Source organism: Ursus arctos, unplaced genomic scaffold (assembly GCF_023065955.2).
Source record: "Ursus arctos isolate Adak ecotype North America unplaced genomic scaffold, UrsArc2.0 scaffold_2, whole genome shotgun sequence".
Taxonomy (NCBI): domain Eukaryota; kingdom Metazoa; phylum Chordata; class Mammalia; order Carnivora; family Ursidae; genus Ursus; species Ursus arctos.
In genome coordinates this window covers 33,274,226-33,290,460 of record NW_026622874.1, presented here as the reverse complement: position 1 = coordinate 33,290,460, position 16,235 = coordinate 33,274,226, and the positions used below count along the sequence as shown (strand labels likewise).

Below are 16,235 nucleotides of genomic sequence, written 5' to 3'. Positions count from 1 at the left end.
TCCAAAGAAAATAATCATGGAATTTTCCCATGATTTTGGTTCACAGGCATTCAATGCAACAATATTTAGGACGGTGGAAAATGTTAAAAATCTAAATGTTCAGCATGATTGGAAAACAGCTAATGGAAGAAATAAGTATGATAAGTTTTGAAGAAAGGCAAAAAGTATACCATGAGCATTAGAGATTGAGATGCCTCACCCCAGTGGAAACAGATAGTATATTTATATATCTACATGCCTGAATATTATTCAGCCCCAAATACGATACTGTAGAAAATATATCCACAGCTATGGGAGCATATGCACACATACATATCTGAAACAATATACATTAAGTTGTTAAAAATAGTTCTTTTTGGACCATCATGTTCTTCTTGTTGCTTGTCTGTATTTTATAAATTTTCCCTAAGAAATGTGTTCATTATATTCACAAGTATTCATAAAAAGAAAATAACCTTGGCTTTTAAAGATTCAAAGAAATGGGGGCGCCTGGGTGGCACAGCGGTTAAGCATCTGCCTTCGGCTCAGGGCGTGATCCCGGCGATCTGGGATCGAGCCCCACATCAGGCTCTTCTGCTATGAGCCTGCTTCTTCCTCTCCCACTCCCCCTGCTTGTGTTCCCTCTCTCGCTGGCTGTCTCTATCTCTGTCGAATAAATAAATAAAATCTTTAAAAAAAAAAAAAGATTCAAAGAAATGGATGAGCTATATACAAAGTGCCTCCTTTACCTGCCAAAAATTTAAAATTTAAAATTCTCTGAAAAAAACTCAAATTAGGAAGATATTATCAATTTACTATATCAATTTTCTAGGGGATATCTTTCATGAAAAACGTTTCCACATCTATATTTATAGGTCAATAAACATTTAACGGAGTGGGTACTGGTTATCCATATACATGTATGCAAACATGTATGTAGACACTTGTATGAGTATTTAAAAATCATTATGTGATGATAGAACATAGTATTCATTTACCTCTGAATCTGCGAATATTTCATTTCTCATGCCTTATCTTTTATATTTTCCTCCCTTTTTCTTTTTTTGAAATATACTTGACATATAGAGTTGTGTAAGTTTAAAGTGTACGACATGTTAATTTGTTACTATCATACATTGTAATATGATGCCATTGTAGTGATAATTAGCACTTCTGTCACTTTAACATAATTATCCCTTCTTTTTAGTAGTTAGAATAATTAAGTTCTGGTCTCTTAGCACATTTGGTGCTCATCCTACAACATTGTATATATGCGCTGTGCTATGCATGATCTCTCTAAGGGTTTCTTTACCAAACATTGGAAGTTTGTCCTATTAAACAGCATCTGCCCTGTCCCCCCACAACCTAACCCCTGGTAATCACCATTTTGTTCTCTGTTTTTACAAGTTTGGCTTTTTTTTTTACATGCCACATGTAAGTGATGCTGTGTAGTACTTGTCTTTCTCTCTCTGACTTATGTCACTTAGCATAAGGTGCTCGAGGTCTCTCCATGTTGTAGCAAATAGCAGGATGTCCTCCTTTCTTGTGGCTGAATAATATTCCATTGTATGTAGACACCACATCTTCTTTATCCTTTCATCTATTGTTGGACACAGGTTGTTTCCAAATCTTGGCTATTGCAAATAATGCTGCAAAGAAATGGGATGCATATATGTTTTGGGGGTTTTGTTTATTCATTTGAGAGAGAGAGGGAGTGCAAGTGAAAGCATGAGCAGACGAGGAGCAGAGAGAGAGGGAGAAGCAACTCCCCACAGAGCAGGGCATCTGATGCAGGGCTTGATCCCAGGACTCCACGATTATGAACTGAGCCGAAGGCAGACACTTAACCAACTGAGCCACCCAGGCACCCCATATGTTTTTGAGTTAATGTTTTAATTTTCTTTGGATAAATACCCAGGAGTGGAATTATATGGGTAACTGGATCATATGGGAGTCCTATTTTTAATTTTTTTAGGACCCTCAGTACTGTTTTCCATTGTAGCTGTAGCAACTGTGTACAGGAGTTCTCTTTTTCCACATCCTCACCAGCTTGTTAACACTTGTCTTCTTGCTGATGGCCATTCCACTGGGCATGAAGTGACACCTCATTGTAGTGTTGATTTACACCTCCCTGATAGCTGGTGATGTTGAGCATCTTTTCATGTACCTGTTGGCCATTTCTATGTCAACTTAGGAAAAAATTGTATTTAGGGTTTTTCGCCCATTTTTTTATTGAAGTATAATTAACATACAGAGTTATATCAGTTTCAGGTGTGCAATATGATGATGCAACAGTTCTATACATTACTCAGTGCTCAGCAAGATAAGTGTACCCTTGCCCTTTTTAAATCAGATGGCTTGGGTTTTGTTATTGAGTTGTATGAGTCCTTTGTATGTATTGGAGATTAACCACTTATCTGATACATTGCTTGTAAAATGTTCTCCCATCCTATAGGTTGCCCCTTCATTTTGCTAATTTTCTCTTTTGCTGTGCAAAAGGTTTCAGGTTTCTTGTAGTCCCATTTGTTGATTTTGCTTTTGTTGTTTGTGATTTTAGTGTCATATCCAAAAAGTCATTGCCAAGACCAATGTCAAGGACACTCTTCTCTTCACTTTCTTCTGGGAGTCTTATGGTATCAGGTCTTATATTTAGGCCTTTGATCCATTTGGAGTGAATTTTTGTGAGTGGTGCTCTTGGCTCTCTTGTCAACTATTAACTGGCTGGATAACCAGAAATTTCATTCTGGGCTCTCTATTCTGTTCTACTGGCCTATGTATCCGAGTTTGTGCCAGTACCATACTGTTTTTATTATTGTAGCCTTGTAGTGTAGTTTGAAATCAGAAAGTATGATACCTGCAGTTTTGTTCTTTTTCATCAAAATTGCTTTGGCTAATCTGGGTCTTTGTTTATTGATTTGTGTTTACATGGTGGTTCCAGACAAATTTTAAGATTATTTTTTTCTATTTCTATGAAGAATGCCATTGGTATTTTGATGTGGATTGCATCAAATCTATAGATGGGTTTGGGTAGTATAGACGTTTTTGCAATATTTATTTTTCCAATCCATGAGCACAGGTTGCCTTTCCATTTGTTTGTGTCTTGTTTGATTTCTTTCAGCCAGGTCTTGTAGTTCTCATTGTACGGATTTTTCACTTCCTTGGTTAAGCTTATTCCTAAGTATTTTATTCTTTTTGATGTTATTGTTAATGGGAAAGTTTTCTTGATTTCTTTTCCGGATGTTTCATTCTTAGTGTATAGAAGTGCAACTGACATAAGAACTAGGATGATCACTAGGGGAAGAAAGGGATAAAGAAAGGGGGGGTAATCAGAAGGGGGAATGAAACATGAGAGACTATGGACTATGAGAAACAAACTGAGGGCTTCAGAGGGGAGGGGGTGGGGGAATGGGATAGACCAGTGATGGGTAGTAAGGAGGGCACGTATTGCATGGTGCACTGGGTGTTATACGCAACTAATGAATCATCGAACTTTACATTGGAAACCAGGGATGTACTGTATGGTGACTAACATAATATAATAAAAAATCATTAAAAAAAAAGGAAATGCAACTGATTACTGCATCTTGATTTCATATCCTGCAACTTTATTGAAATCACTGATTAGTTCCAAATGTTTTTTGTTTGAGTCTTTTGGATTTTCAGTATACAGAATCATATCATCTGCAAATAGTGACATTTTTACTTGTTCCTTCCCAGTTCGTGTACCTTTATTTCATTGTCTTGCCTAATTGCTCTAGCAAGGATGTCCAGTACCACATTGAAAAAGAGCGGTGAGAGTGGGCACCCTTGTCCTGTTCCTGACCTTAGAGAAAAAACTTTCCATTTTTCTCCATTGAGTACAATGTTAGGCATGGGTTTGTCACATATGACCTTTATTACATTAGGGTATGTTCCTTCTATACCCAATCTGCCAAGTGTTTTTATCATGAAGGATGTTGTATTTTGTCAGATGTTCTTTTCTGCATCTATTGAGATGATCATATGATTTTAAAATTTTCATTTTATTAACGTGACGTGTTACATTTATTGATTTGTGTATGTTGAAGCATTCTTGCACCTAGGGATAAATCTCCCTCTTTATGTGTTCTTGAATTGGGGTTGCTAATATTTTATTCAGAACTCTGCTTCTATATCATCAGGGATATTGGTCTATAGTTTACTTTTCTTGAGGTGTCCTGATCTGGCATTGGTGTCAGGGTAATCTAATGCTGGACTCATAGAATGAGTTTAGACATATTCTCATCTCTGCAGTTGTTTGGACAAGTTTGAGAGGGGTTGATATTAATTTTTCATTGAATGTTTGGTAGAATTCATCAGTGAAGCTATCAGCCCTAGAGTTTTCTATGTTGGGAGGTTTTTGATTACTGAGTCCATTCTCTTTGCTAGTTATTGGTCCCTTCAGATTTTCTATTTTTTTAAAGATTTTATTTATTTATTTATTTATTTATTTATTTGAGAGAGAGAAAGCACAAGCAGGGGGAGCAGCAGGCAGAGGGAGAGGGAGAAGCAGGCTCCCCGCTGAGCAGGAAGTCCAATGAGGGGGCTAAATCCCAGGACCCCAGGATCATGACCTGAGCCAAAGGCAGACGCTTAACCAGCTGAGCCACCCAGGCACCCCTAGTTTTTCTATTTCTTCCCGAGTTGTCTTGTAGGTTTTATGTTTCTAGAAACTGATCCATTTCTTCTCAGTTATCTAATTTGTTGGCATATAATTGTTCATAATAGTGTCTTATGGTCCTATGTATTTCTTTTGTAATGTCTCCTTTTTTGTTTCTAATTTTATTTGAGTCTTCCCTCTGTCTCCCTCTCTCTCTTCCTGTCTTTAGTTAGTCTGGCTAAAAGTTTGTTAGTTTTGTTTATTTTTACCTAAAACCAGCTTTTAGTTTTGTTGATATTGTCTATTGTTTTTGTATTCTCTACTTCATTTATTTCCACTCTGATCTTTATTGTTTCCTTTCTTCTGATAACTTTGGACTTAATCTGTTCTTCTTTCTCTGGTTCCTTGAAGTGTAAAGTTAGGTTGTTTATTTGAGACTTTCCAATTTCTTAATATATGCATTTATCACTATAAACTTTCCTCTTGGAACTGCTTTTGCTGGGGCACCTGTGTGGCTCATCATTAAACATCTGCCTTCGGCTCAGGGCGTGATCCCAAGGTCCTGGGATCGAGCCCCGCATCGGGCTCCCTGCTCCGCTGGGAGCCTGCTTCTTCCTCTCCCACTCCCCCTGCTTGTGCTCTCTCTCTCTCTCTCTGTCAAATAAATAAAAATAAAATCTTAAAAAAAAACTGCTTTTGCTACATCTCATAAGATATGGTGTGTTGTATTTCCATTTTTATTTGTCTTGTGATCATTTTTTTATTTCCTTTTTTATTCCTTCTTTGATCCAATGGTTGTTCAGAAGTGGGTCGTTTAGTTTCCACATAGTGTTTAGTTTCCACATAGATTTTCCAATTTTCCTCTTGTTGTAGATTTCTAGAAAAAGAATATTTCTACTGTGGTCAGAAAAAAATAGTTGGTATGATTTCAGTCATCTTAGATTTGCTGAGATTTGTTTTGTGCCTATCATATGATCTATCCTGGAAAATGTTTTGTGCGTACTCAGGAAGAATGTGTATTCTGCTGCTGTTGGATGGAATAGTCTGTATCTGTCTGTCGGGTCCGTTTGTTCACGAGTTGGTTCAATTCCAATATTTCCTTGTTAATTTTCTGTCTGATCTATCCATTGCTCACAGTACGGGAACTGAAGTCCCCGACTATTACTATATAGTTGTCTATTTCTCCCTTTAGATCTCTGTGTTTCTGCCTAATAGATTCAGTGCTCCGATGTTGGGTGTGTATATACTTACGATTATTATATCTTCTACATAGATTGACCTTTTATCATTTTATAATGACCTTCTTTGTCTCTTGTTATCATTTTTGGCATGAAGTCTATTTTGTCTTATACAAAGTATGAGTATGCCCACGTTCTTTTGATTTCCACTTGCGTAGAATATCCTGCTCCATCCCTTCACTTTGAGTCTACGTGTGTCTTCAGGGCTGAAATGAATTTCCTGTGGGCTGCGTATAGTTAGTCTTATTTCTTATCTATTCAGCTACTCTGTGCCTTGTGATTGATGGATTGATCCATTTGTATTTCGAGTAACTATTGCTACATAAGGACTTATTACTGTCATCGTATCATTTGCCTTCTGGCTGTCTTGTTCCTCCTTTGTTTCTTTTTCTCTCTGTTTCTGTTTATCTTTGCAAAATGGTGGTTTCCTATGGTGATTCGGTCACCCTCCTCATTTTCTATGTTTCATGACTCGAGATTTTTGCTTTGGGTTTACCATGTGGCTTACATGTCATAGAGGAAATAGTCCTTTTTATGTTGATAACGCCTGATCTTTTGTTGTTGTTGTTGGTATAACAAAATCTTGATTTATTAATCCTTTTAAATCTGCAGTCTGACTCAACCATTCAGTTACTTATGTCCTGATCAAATCAGATCACTGGTAAAATTAAAGAATGCGTACAGACTTTTGATATAAAAAAGGCAAATGTAGACTCCAGTAGGGATCTGTTGTTTTTAGCTGTCCGCCATCCACTATTCTTGTAATGGCACCTGGGTTTCCTGGGGTGAACTGCCTGCTCTCCTACTATGGGCCCACGTGGTACACATCTAGTAATCAAGAGGAGTCCTTTTCTGTCCTGCTTCACAAATGTGTAATCCCAGGCAGACTGATGATAATGGGGTCCTGGACTTAGCTGGAACTATTACTCAAGAAGCTCTCTCTCCGGGGGGATCAGAAAGCGGCAGAACACCAGTCTGGAGTTGCTGGTGGCCATCACTTTGCCTGAGAATGAAGCCAACCGAACCCCTCAAAAATAGGGTTTAGAGAAAAGCTTAAAATTACAACTGGGGCCACTAGATCTTAAGGCTCAAAACACCAGGGTCTCATCATTGTCAGATTATGACATTATAATGCCATCTCTGAAAATAAATACACACTCTTCCCAGAGTCTCCAAAATCATTTTAGGCTCTAACCTCTTTCTAGGAACTAGCAAAATGAAAGAGCATTTTTATTAGTCTGACAAAAACTGTCCATTATTCTCGACATTAAGAATTGAATACAATGATTTAGAGAAAAATAAACATTATTATTTACATAATATATTCAGAATCATGTGGTTTCTGGTGATTAGAATTTCCTCATGCTTGGAAAGGAACAGAAGACGGTGGCTGAGAAGCACATCCCCTCATAAAAGACATCTAAACGGTATGCTTAGGATGACTAATATTAAGGATTTGAACATAATACAGTTTTCCTCAGAGGAAACAATCTTAGTTTCTAAAGCGCATTAACTTCTGACATCTCGATTCCTGGTTTCAGTGGCTGCAGACTGTGTACGTCTTTGCCACACTTAGGACGAGGAAAGTACCCGTTAAATAAGAAACTACTCTTCATACAGCAGTAACAGAAGATACGCTCACATCCTATGGTGTGACCCGTGGGGGCCACTCTCCACACAGAGAACACTGTTTGCTGCTGGTGGCTGATGGATTGCCACTGTTAGGAGCACCAGTAAGAGGAGCACACCATGAAGATCACTTAGCTTTCAACTTCTGGGTTTTAATAAGTGGTGAGAGAAAAATCAGAAACTCAGCAAAACCATGCCAGAGAAGTCCCTGGTCATACACTCAAAGGCAGCTTCACGTTTAGTTTCAGGGCTTGCGACATACAGAACGAATGCCTAGGGAACGTTCTGTCTAAGTTGCAAACTTGCCCCTCTGAAGGAAAATCGGGAAATTAATCAGCCCACCTAATTTCAAAAGTCCAGCCATGATATTCACGCACGGCCTGGCTTTCCCAAATGATGCCGAATGGCGGTTTCGAAACAGGTGATAGCAGCCCTCTTCTCGCTACAGCGGCTGGTACCTGGGCTTCGGGGAAACATCATTTTTGTACTGAATATGCAAAATGCACTGTCCCACGGTGGCATTTTAAGAGTAAACGGTGAATCGCCACAAGACAAGCCACAGGAATACTTTCACCTGTGGTTCAAAGTGGGCTAAGGGCTAAAGCACGGAGTAAACTGGGGCCAAACCAGCTGTTCCAGAGCCTTGTTAAGTTCAAGTGCATCCAGCTCACTTATTCTTAGCACTTTGTTTGTCCTCTTTGTGTTTTCTCGGGAAGCCATGTCTTCTCTGGAGGTCTCTTAGGAGTCTGTGAAACGCCCCCATTCCACATAACTTTTTCTGAAACATTCTCTGGGAAGCTTGGCTTCTCCAACAGAACCTGGATTACCCAGGCTTCCGGACCTCGCCAGCTTCAGAGCTGATGACGCCTTATCTTCATTCACCTATAAAGCTTCCAGCTCCCTACTCCTCCCCTTTTCTATTTTTGTTGTTAGGTTACCTCCTTTCACGCTGTGAATTCATTGAGAAATCATACAGATACAGTTCTATTGAATGCTCTTTTCTGTAAGCTTTTATATTATAATTAGTTGGTTAACACGCCATTCCAAAAGAGTTGTGGTTTTCTGTTTATTTTTCACCTTTGCTAGAGCACTGTGTACTTTCACTTGTTGTTACATCACTCATTGATGTCTTTTCATTTCAGATGAAGAGCTTCTTTCAACATTTCTTGTAAGGCAGGACTAGTGGTGGTGACCCTCCCTCAGTTTTTGTCTTTCAGGGAAAGCCTTTCTTTCTCCTTCATAGCTGAAGGCTAACGTTGCTAGAGAACGTATTGTTGGCCGGCAAGTTTTCTTTCACCACTTTGAATCTATCGTTCCTCGTTCCTGTTCTATAGAGTGTCTGCTGAGAAGTACACTGGTAACCTAACCGGGCTTCCTTTGTAGTTTGCTTTTTTCTTTTCCCCTTGGTGGCTTTAATGATTCTTTCTTGATCATCGGTTTTTGGCAGTTTCATTACAAGATATTTTGGGGAGGGTCTTTTTGCAATGAGAAAATAGGGTATTCTATTAGTTTCTTGGATTTGTATGTTTAATTCCTTCCCCTGTTAGGAAAATTCTCGGCTACTATTTTGCTAAAGACACTTCTTGCTCCCTTCTCCCTCTCTTCTTCTTCTGGTAGACCAATTGTTCTTATATTTGTTTTTCTCATATCTAATACCTCTCATAGGGTTTCATCACTTTTTAAAAATCTTAGCTCTGTCTCCTGAGTTATTTCTAAATTTCTATCCTCCAGGTCACTAATCTGTTCTTCGATCTGATCTGTCCTATTTCCTTAACTCTCTAATCTATTCTTCATCTGATTCATTGAATTTATCATCTCCAGAATTTCTGTCTGGTTTGTTGGTTTGTTTGTTTTAGAGAAACAGAAAACTTTATTGTGCATAAATAAAAGAGCGGTTTAGTTGTGTCTGGTTCTTTTTTTTTTTTAATTTTAGTCTCTTTGATAAAGAACTCGTTTTTTCAAATTTTTATTTAAATTCTAGTTAGTTAACTAACATACAGTGCAATATTGGCTTCAGGAGTAGAATTCAATGATTCATCATTTATATACAGCACCCAGTGCACAAATAACAAGTGCCCTCCTTCATACCCATCATCCATCTATCCCATCCCCCACCCACCTTCCTCCATCAACCCTCAGTTTGTTCTCTATCACTAAAAGTCTCTTATGAGGGCACCTGGGTGGCTCAGTTGGTTAAGCATCTGCCTTTGGCTCAGGTCATGATCCCAGAGTCCTGGGATCAAGCCCCATATCGGGCTCCCTCCTCAACGGGGAGTCTGTCTCTCCCTCTCCATCTGCCTCTCCCTCAGCTCATGCTATCTCACACTCTCTCTTTCAAGTAAATAAATAGAATCTTAAAATACAGTCTCTTATGGTTTGTTTCCCTCTACCTCTTTTTTTGTTATTTCCCATACCATATGTTCATCTGTTTTGTTTCTTAAACTTCACATATGAATGAAATCATATGGTATTTGTCTTTCTCTGACTTATTTCATTTAGTATAATACACTCTAGCTCCATCCACATGGTTGCAAATGGCACGATTCATTCTTTTTGATGGCTGAGTAATATTCTGTCATATATATATATACACACACACACACATCTTGGTAAAGAACTCTTTCTGTTCATTAATGTTATTCCTGAGTTCATCTAATTGTCTTTCTGAATTTTCTTGTAGCTCACCAAATCTCTTCATAACAGCTGTTCTGAGTTCTCTATCATTTAGATTGCAACATTTCATGCCTCTGAGATCGATGGCTGGAGAATAACCTTTTCCTCTTTGCCATATGATGATCCTGTCATTTTTCAGTGTTTGACAAAATGTATCTCTGCCATCCCATTTGAAGTAGCACGTACCTTATTTAGTTGTTTACTGCAATTAGAAACCATTCCTTTTACTTCCAGAAGGTGGCGCTATAGCTCTAGTTTTTGGTTTCTCAACCTGCATTGGCTCTGGGCTACACTGGGGAGCACTGGTTTTAAAAAGCTGGTATAGAAGAAGCTGATGGCAGAGTTGGGGGAGGTGTGGGTTTAGCACCTGTTGCTTTGTGCGTGCCCACAACCCAACAGGGGGGGATCCTCAAGTCGGGGTACTCCCAGAGGTCTGAGGGCAGACCTCCTGCTGAAATCCCAAAGATGACGGCCAGGGAACAGGTTCTGTCAATGCCCTTTGTTATTCTTGTCTGCCTCTCCCTCCCTTTCCTCTCTCCCCCAGTTGTAGAGGTCCCCTCTCAGAAATCTGTGCAGCTGGGGTGAAATGGGTCCAGTCAGTGACTCACCTCTTTCGCTGTCTACCTCCTCTGTGAGGGAGGTCTCTGGCCCTGAGAGGGAGCTGGCTCCTCAAGACCCTCCTTCTCCTCTGCCTCCGAACTCCTCTCTGTCCTGCCTGCGGGGCACCTGCTTCTCCCTTCAGGCTGCCTGGACCTCTGCGAGTTCTCTATTTCTGGTGCATGTCCACCAGGTTTGGCTCTCTCCAGGTCTGCTTTTCCCTCAATTGCAGCAAATGTGGGTGGGGCAATACCCCCTCCTTCCCTTGGATTCCAACTCCCTTGGATCCACAGCAGCCTCCGAAATACTGTCCACCTACTTTCTGAAGCACAGGTGTGCAGAAATGTCATATACAGAACCACCTTTGTTCAGTTGTGAATCGCCCCTTTAATCAGGATTCTGTTAAAATATCGTGCTAGAAATCTATTTGGACATCTTATGGGATTGTGATGGAACTTTATAAGAACATCCAATATGGATAAAACTCAGATATCCAACAAACTCTGCCTTCCTGAGACATATAAATCTGAAATTAAAATACATAAGTAAGGAGGGCAAGTATTGCATGGTGCACTGGGTGTTATACGCAACTAATGAATCATGGAACTTTACATAAAAAACCAGGGATGTACTGTATGGTGACTAACATAATATAATAAAAAAATATTATTATAAAAAATATATAAGTAAGCTTTAGATAAACACAAACAGATAAAATCTAGATAGGAGAAGTCAATCACTGTTCGTTGTATAAAGGCCTTCGCTTGTTTATTCACACAATTCTGACAGGCTTGGGAATCTATTCCTAAATTCATCAGATTCAAAGCATCAGATTAGTTTTAGGGAGAGAATTGCTAGAAACAGATACACTAAAAGCAGAAAGAAATCACAGCCGGTCACTTGGAAGAAAGAAAAAAACAAAAGGAAAAAAATTTTTAAAAGGCTCCTAGAGCCGCGTAATCTGGCTTAAAGAGCCCTATAGGAATCAGGGTATTCTGAAGACACTATTGTGTATTTGGTATTGATACAGATGGTACTAGTCTTGAATCATCACATAACATTTACATCTGCTGAAAACAATAGTCTATGTTTAATGAGGATTCACTAAGATTTCTTTGCAACTTCAGATCTTTGAGGGCCAACCTCATCTGTCTTGTACCCCCAAAGTCAACCAAGGACTGTCTTTATGCCGGACATCAAGCAGGCAAACAATAGCTGCTTAAAAACAAATTAATTACCTTTCAAATTGAATCTTAGCTACCTGGAGGGTCTTGGACTTTTGCAATAAACTATAATTCAGTCTCACTTCAGTTAGTTCCTTCTCTGAAAAAGTCTTACATATTCAAATCCACCCACCTTAGTTGTGTTCTCAGGGCAAAAATACACAGTCTCAGGGCCCCATGGTTGTATGATCATTTTGACTGAAGCTCTAATGGAACCTAAAGCTCTTGCTTTCTTTCTAGAAATCTTTTGTCCAAATCCTCCGTCTATCCTTAATGGGCATCACACTGGAACTTCTCAGGGAGACATTCCCTATGGAAAGGAAATTACGTACACGTGTGACCACCACCCAGCCAGAGGGATGAACTTCAACCTCATTGGGGAGAGCACCATCCTCTGCACAAGTGATGGTCAAGGGAACGGGGTTTGGAGCGGCCCTGCCCCCCGCTGTGAACTCGCTGGTCCTGCAGGTCAGTGCACATTTCCCTATGCCCCATATAGATCAGAATATTTAGGCAAGAGCCTCCCTGTTTCTATGGGGACAGTCATTTTTGCTTGGGAACATGGCTTTCCTATAAAAGTCAGACACACAGAATTACCTGCTGGGCAAATAACAGCTGGGTTCTAGATGTGCCAAGCTGTGTCCCAACTGGTGGTACTCTGATGGCCCTTCCCACTGGGGTGAGGAGTGTGGGATAGTGAGAAGAGGAGGAGGGAGAGAGTGGGGAGAATCAATGAGGCCCAGACTTTATACAGACTATTTTCAAACACTAAAAACAAACACCAAAGAAAACACTCTCTCCTGCCACCTCTATTCCAAGTTATATTTTGGGGCGCCTGGGTCGCTCAGTCAGTTGAACAGCCCAGGGTTGTGGGTTCAGCCCTGCATCAGGCTCCCTCCTGGGCATAGAACCTGCTTAAAAAAAAAAAAAAAAGTTGTATTTCTATTGGATAGGTGGGTGTGCAGAGCAAAAAGCACATGTTGATGGCTGTATTTTACTGCAGATTTGATGCAGGAGAAATAACTAAAGAAACTCCGATGCAGGGGTTTGTATTCCTTTTGCTCCTTCTAAGTGTTCTGCTCAGCCTGTGACTGCATTTTGTTGACCCTTTGTCTCACTTTTGGCAATGGGAACTCAAGATGCCCTAGAGAGGTGGAGTTCAAGGCTGTGCTCTTGGCAACTCCTTCCTTTTACCTATCAGTCTGGCATTAAATGACAGTGCCTGACAATCGGGGGCTCGTTCGTGGCTGTGATTGTCCACACAAGCTCTGTGCACCAGTGAGGACAGACCGCACTGAAGGGGTCGTTTATAGATCGATCGGGGTGGTACTGCCCTCTGATGACGTTTGCAAGTGGAGAATACAGGTGATCCTGTTTAAAGGCTGAAGGTCTACATTTAAAGAGTCAGTCTTCCCACTGAACGGTAGATAAGTAGTGCCTTGGGACCTTGCCTGCCTTGGGTCTTCCTGTGTCTCTAATATTCAAAGACGTTATTAGATATGTTGGTGTATTTGTACTTCTTTGTTTAACTGAATGTCTTTTCTTGTGTTTTGGGGGGATCTTGTTCTTAGGATGCCCACATCCGCCCAAGATCCACAATGGGCATTACATTGAAGGGCATGCGTCTCCTTATCTTCCTGGGATGATCGTCAACTACACTTGTGACCCAGGCTACTTGTTGGTGGGAAGAGCCTTCATATTCTGCACATACCAGGGAACCTGGAGCCAATCTGATCATTATTGCAAAGGTGTTTCTTATTCCTGCTGGGTTTTTTAATGGAAAATTGATGTATGAGTTTGATAAGGCTGAGAGATCTTTCTGAGAAGATTGTGAAATGAGTGTCAATAAGGGAGGGAGAAAAGCAGGGGGAAAAAAGATGGGCAGGAGACTATCCAAGGAGTCTCAGCTCTACCAAATTAGTAGGAAGAACTGTTGGAATTTCCAGTAATACAGTAGACATCAAACACCAATTTAAAATGACTTGCAGGCTTTTAACCAATAATATATCTCAGCTCAGAAGGACCTCAGAGGGTCACAAGTGGTCCTCACAAATACCTTAAATAAGAGGCTAGAAGCACAGTTTTTCAGTGAGGAAAATTGAAGCTTGGAGCAAAGTCGAGAGCAATTAATTCCTGGAATTACTGAATATGGGTCCTTACTGTAATTTCCGAGACCAAAGGTGAAGTGCTCATTTCATCGCTTCCCTAGAAAGAGTTCCAGGAATTACTGCCTTTACTCCAGTCTATGTTTGCATACACTTAAAATCTTTTGTTGGCAATATTCTTTAAAACTACAAAATATGGAATTAAAAATAATATTCTGTGACTAAGCATGGTACTGAGGCCTTTAATAAAAATTGTTTGTGTTAGTCTCCAAAAGAGTCTGATGAGGTGGGATTATTCTTGCTGTTCTACAGAAGAGGGAATTGAGAGACCCAGAACTAGTCCATGGTGTGCAGCTCGTGGGTGGTGGTGCCAGCACTGGGCCACTGCCTAGCCCATGCTTTTAAACACTGCACTATATTCTGTCTCCTTTCAAATGTGGTTCTTTTGACTTTGCACAATTCTAAGTTAGCAATTTGCTTTTTGTCTGTTTTCTTTTCTTTTTTAGAAAACTAAGCTAAGGGCAGGGATGAGGTAGGAGGGACTTCAGACATGCCCATGTTTCAAATGTTAAGGAGCAGTTAGTCCTATGACTGCCTTGGTGGGTATAGGACCAGAGGGCCCTCCCCAACCTAAAAGTCAGACTTTTTGGCTAGCCACCCTCTGATTTTAGAGAGAGAGAAAATGTAGAGAGAAAATCTCCACAGAGATGGTTAAGTGGCTCTCCTGTATTTATTTGCAAGAATGGACTGCATAAACTGCGGAGTCCCTATATCTCTACAGAAATAGGAACGCTTACCCTTCCTTGCTTTAGTTGCATGGAGAAGTAGGAAGATTCGGGGAATACTTCAAAGATTAAGTATTCCAATTAAGACTCTGAGAAGGTTCTTCTCCTGAAAACAAAAGGGTAATATTCTATTCTCTTGGTGGCTGCTTTCAAGTAAAATTCATTTTGTCTTAATAACTGTCCTCTTCGAACATGCTTTATCGTGGTCACTGTGGGTCTTCAGCATTAGCAAAACCAGCCAGGAACCCCGTTAAGATTAGGATCTCAAGCGCCATTCCTAAGAACTCTGATTCTGACATTTTAAGCTGGGGTTTGGTCTACTTTTAACAAACTAATCAGCATATTCTGCTGTAGGAAGACCACAGACCATACTTTGGAAAATACCACTTTACCTTGTTGGTTCCTATACAGAAGAAAATAATTAAGCCTCATGTTGGGATAATTACAACCAAAAAGCAGGCTTTGCTTGAAGCTGAAGAAGGTGTCAATAGCTGGGCAGAGAAAGAAAGCAAAACAAAGAATAAGCTAAATAAGATAAAAGAAAGTAGAAAACTTACATTTTAAATTTAGAATCATGATTTACTAGCTTCTTAGTTTATGCATAGAAATGAGCCAGAAACAAGCATTTGATAATCAGGAAGCAGAATACAGGTATCTGTTGTATACCTAAAGAGAGTTAATGTGATAGTCCTGTTTCCTTACGGTGGGACACAAGTGGATCCAGGGTTAGAGCATGGTTATCGTAATTCCCAACCTTTCCACAGCTGCAGAGGTGTCAATAATTAAAAGTGGATGTGTAATACATTCCATATTTCCTTACTTTACCCAAGAAATGAAAAGTCAGAGAATTTAAAATCCTAAGATGCTGAGCGGGTCTCAGGAGTTCTTGACTGAAAACATGACTCATCTTTTCTGAAGGCAAAGTAGTTTAAGGTCATACATCTCTCCATTATGGCAGTTTCAACTAACAATGAATAATAAAATTTCAACTTCCTTCTCATTTTTCTAATTTCAGAGGTAACATGTATCCTCCCAGAGTCGATGAATGGAATCCGGAAGGACCTGGACATGAGAAAAGTGTATCGCTATGGAGATAATATAACTTTCGAGTGTGAAGATGGGTATACACTGAAAGGCAGTCCCCAGAGCCAGTGCCAGGCAGATGACACATGGAACCCTCCTCTGGCCATATGTACATCTAGTCAATGGAGCTGCAAGAAATGTAGGTCCTTCCTTAGTCATGGTTACTATTCATTCATTCATCTATACTGTCATTGAATGTGGTGTGATGTTTATAGCACCTGCTAAGAGCTAAGGAGCACAACAGGAGCTCCTAATTCTTCCCAGAAAGACCTTAGAAATGAAAGTAAGGCAAGTCTTGCTCTTCT

At 40.0% G+C, this 16,235-nt stretch overlaps 1 protein-coding gene and 1 pseudogene across 1 annotated transcript in view; one reads left to right on the top strand and one right to left on the bottom strand.

The window, feature by feature from the left end:
* The window catches only part of LOC113250005 (complement receptor type 1), a 76,117-nt gene that overhangs the window by 53,614 nt on the left and 6,268 nt on the right, over positions 1-16,235 (top strand). The window contains exons 17-19 of the mRNA XM_057315270.1: positions 12,198-12,425; positions 13,529-13,705; positions 15,863-16,069. Of these exons, the coding sequence (XP_057171253.1) occupies positions 12,198-12,425; positions 13,529-13,705; positions 15,863-16,069 (612 nt within the window). The remainder of the gene's footprint in view (positions 1-12,197; positions 12,426-13,528; positions 13,706-15,862; positions 16,070-16,235) is intronic.
* LOC130544263 (peroxisome biogenesis factor 2-like) lies at positions 5,919-12,843 on the bottom strand (annotated as a pseudogene).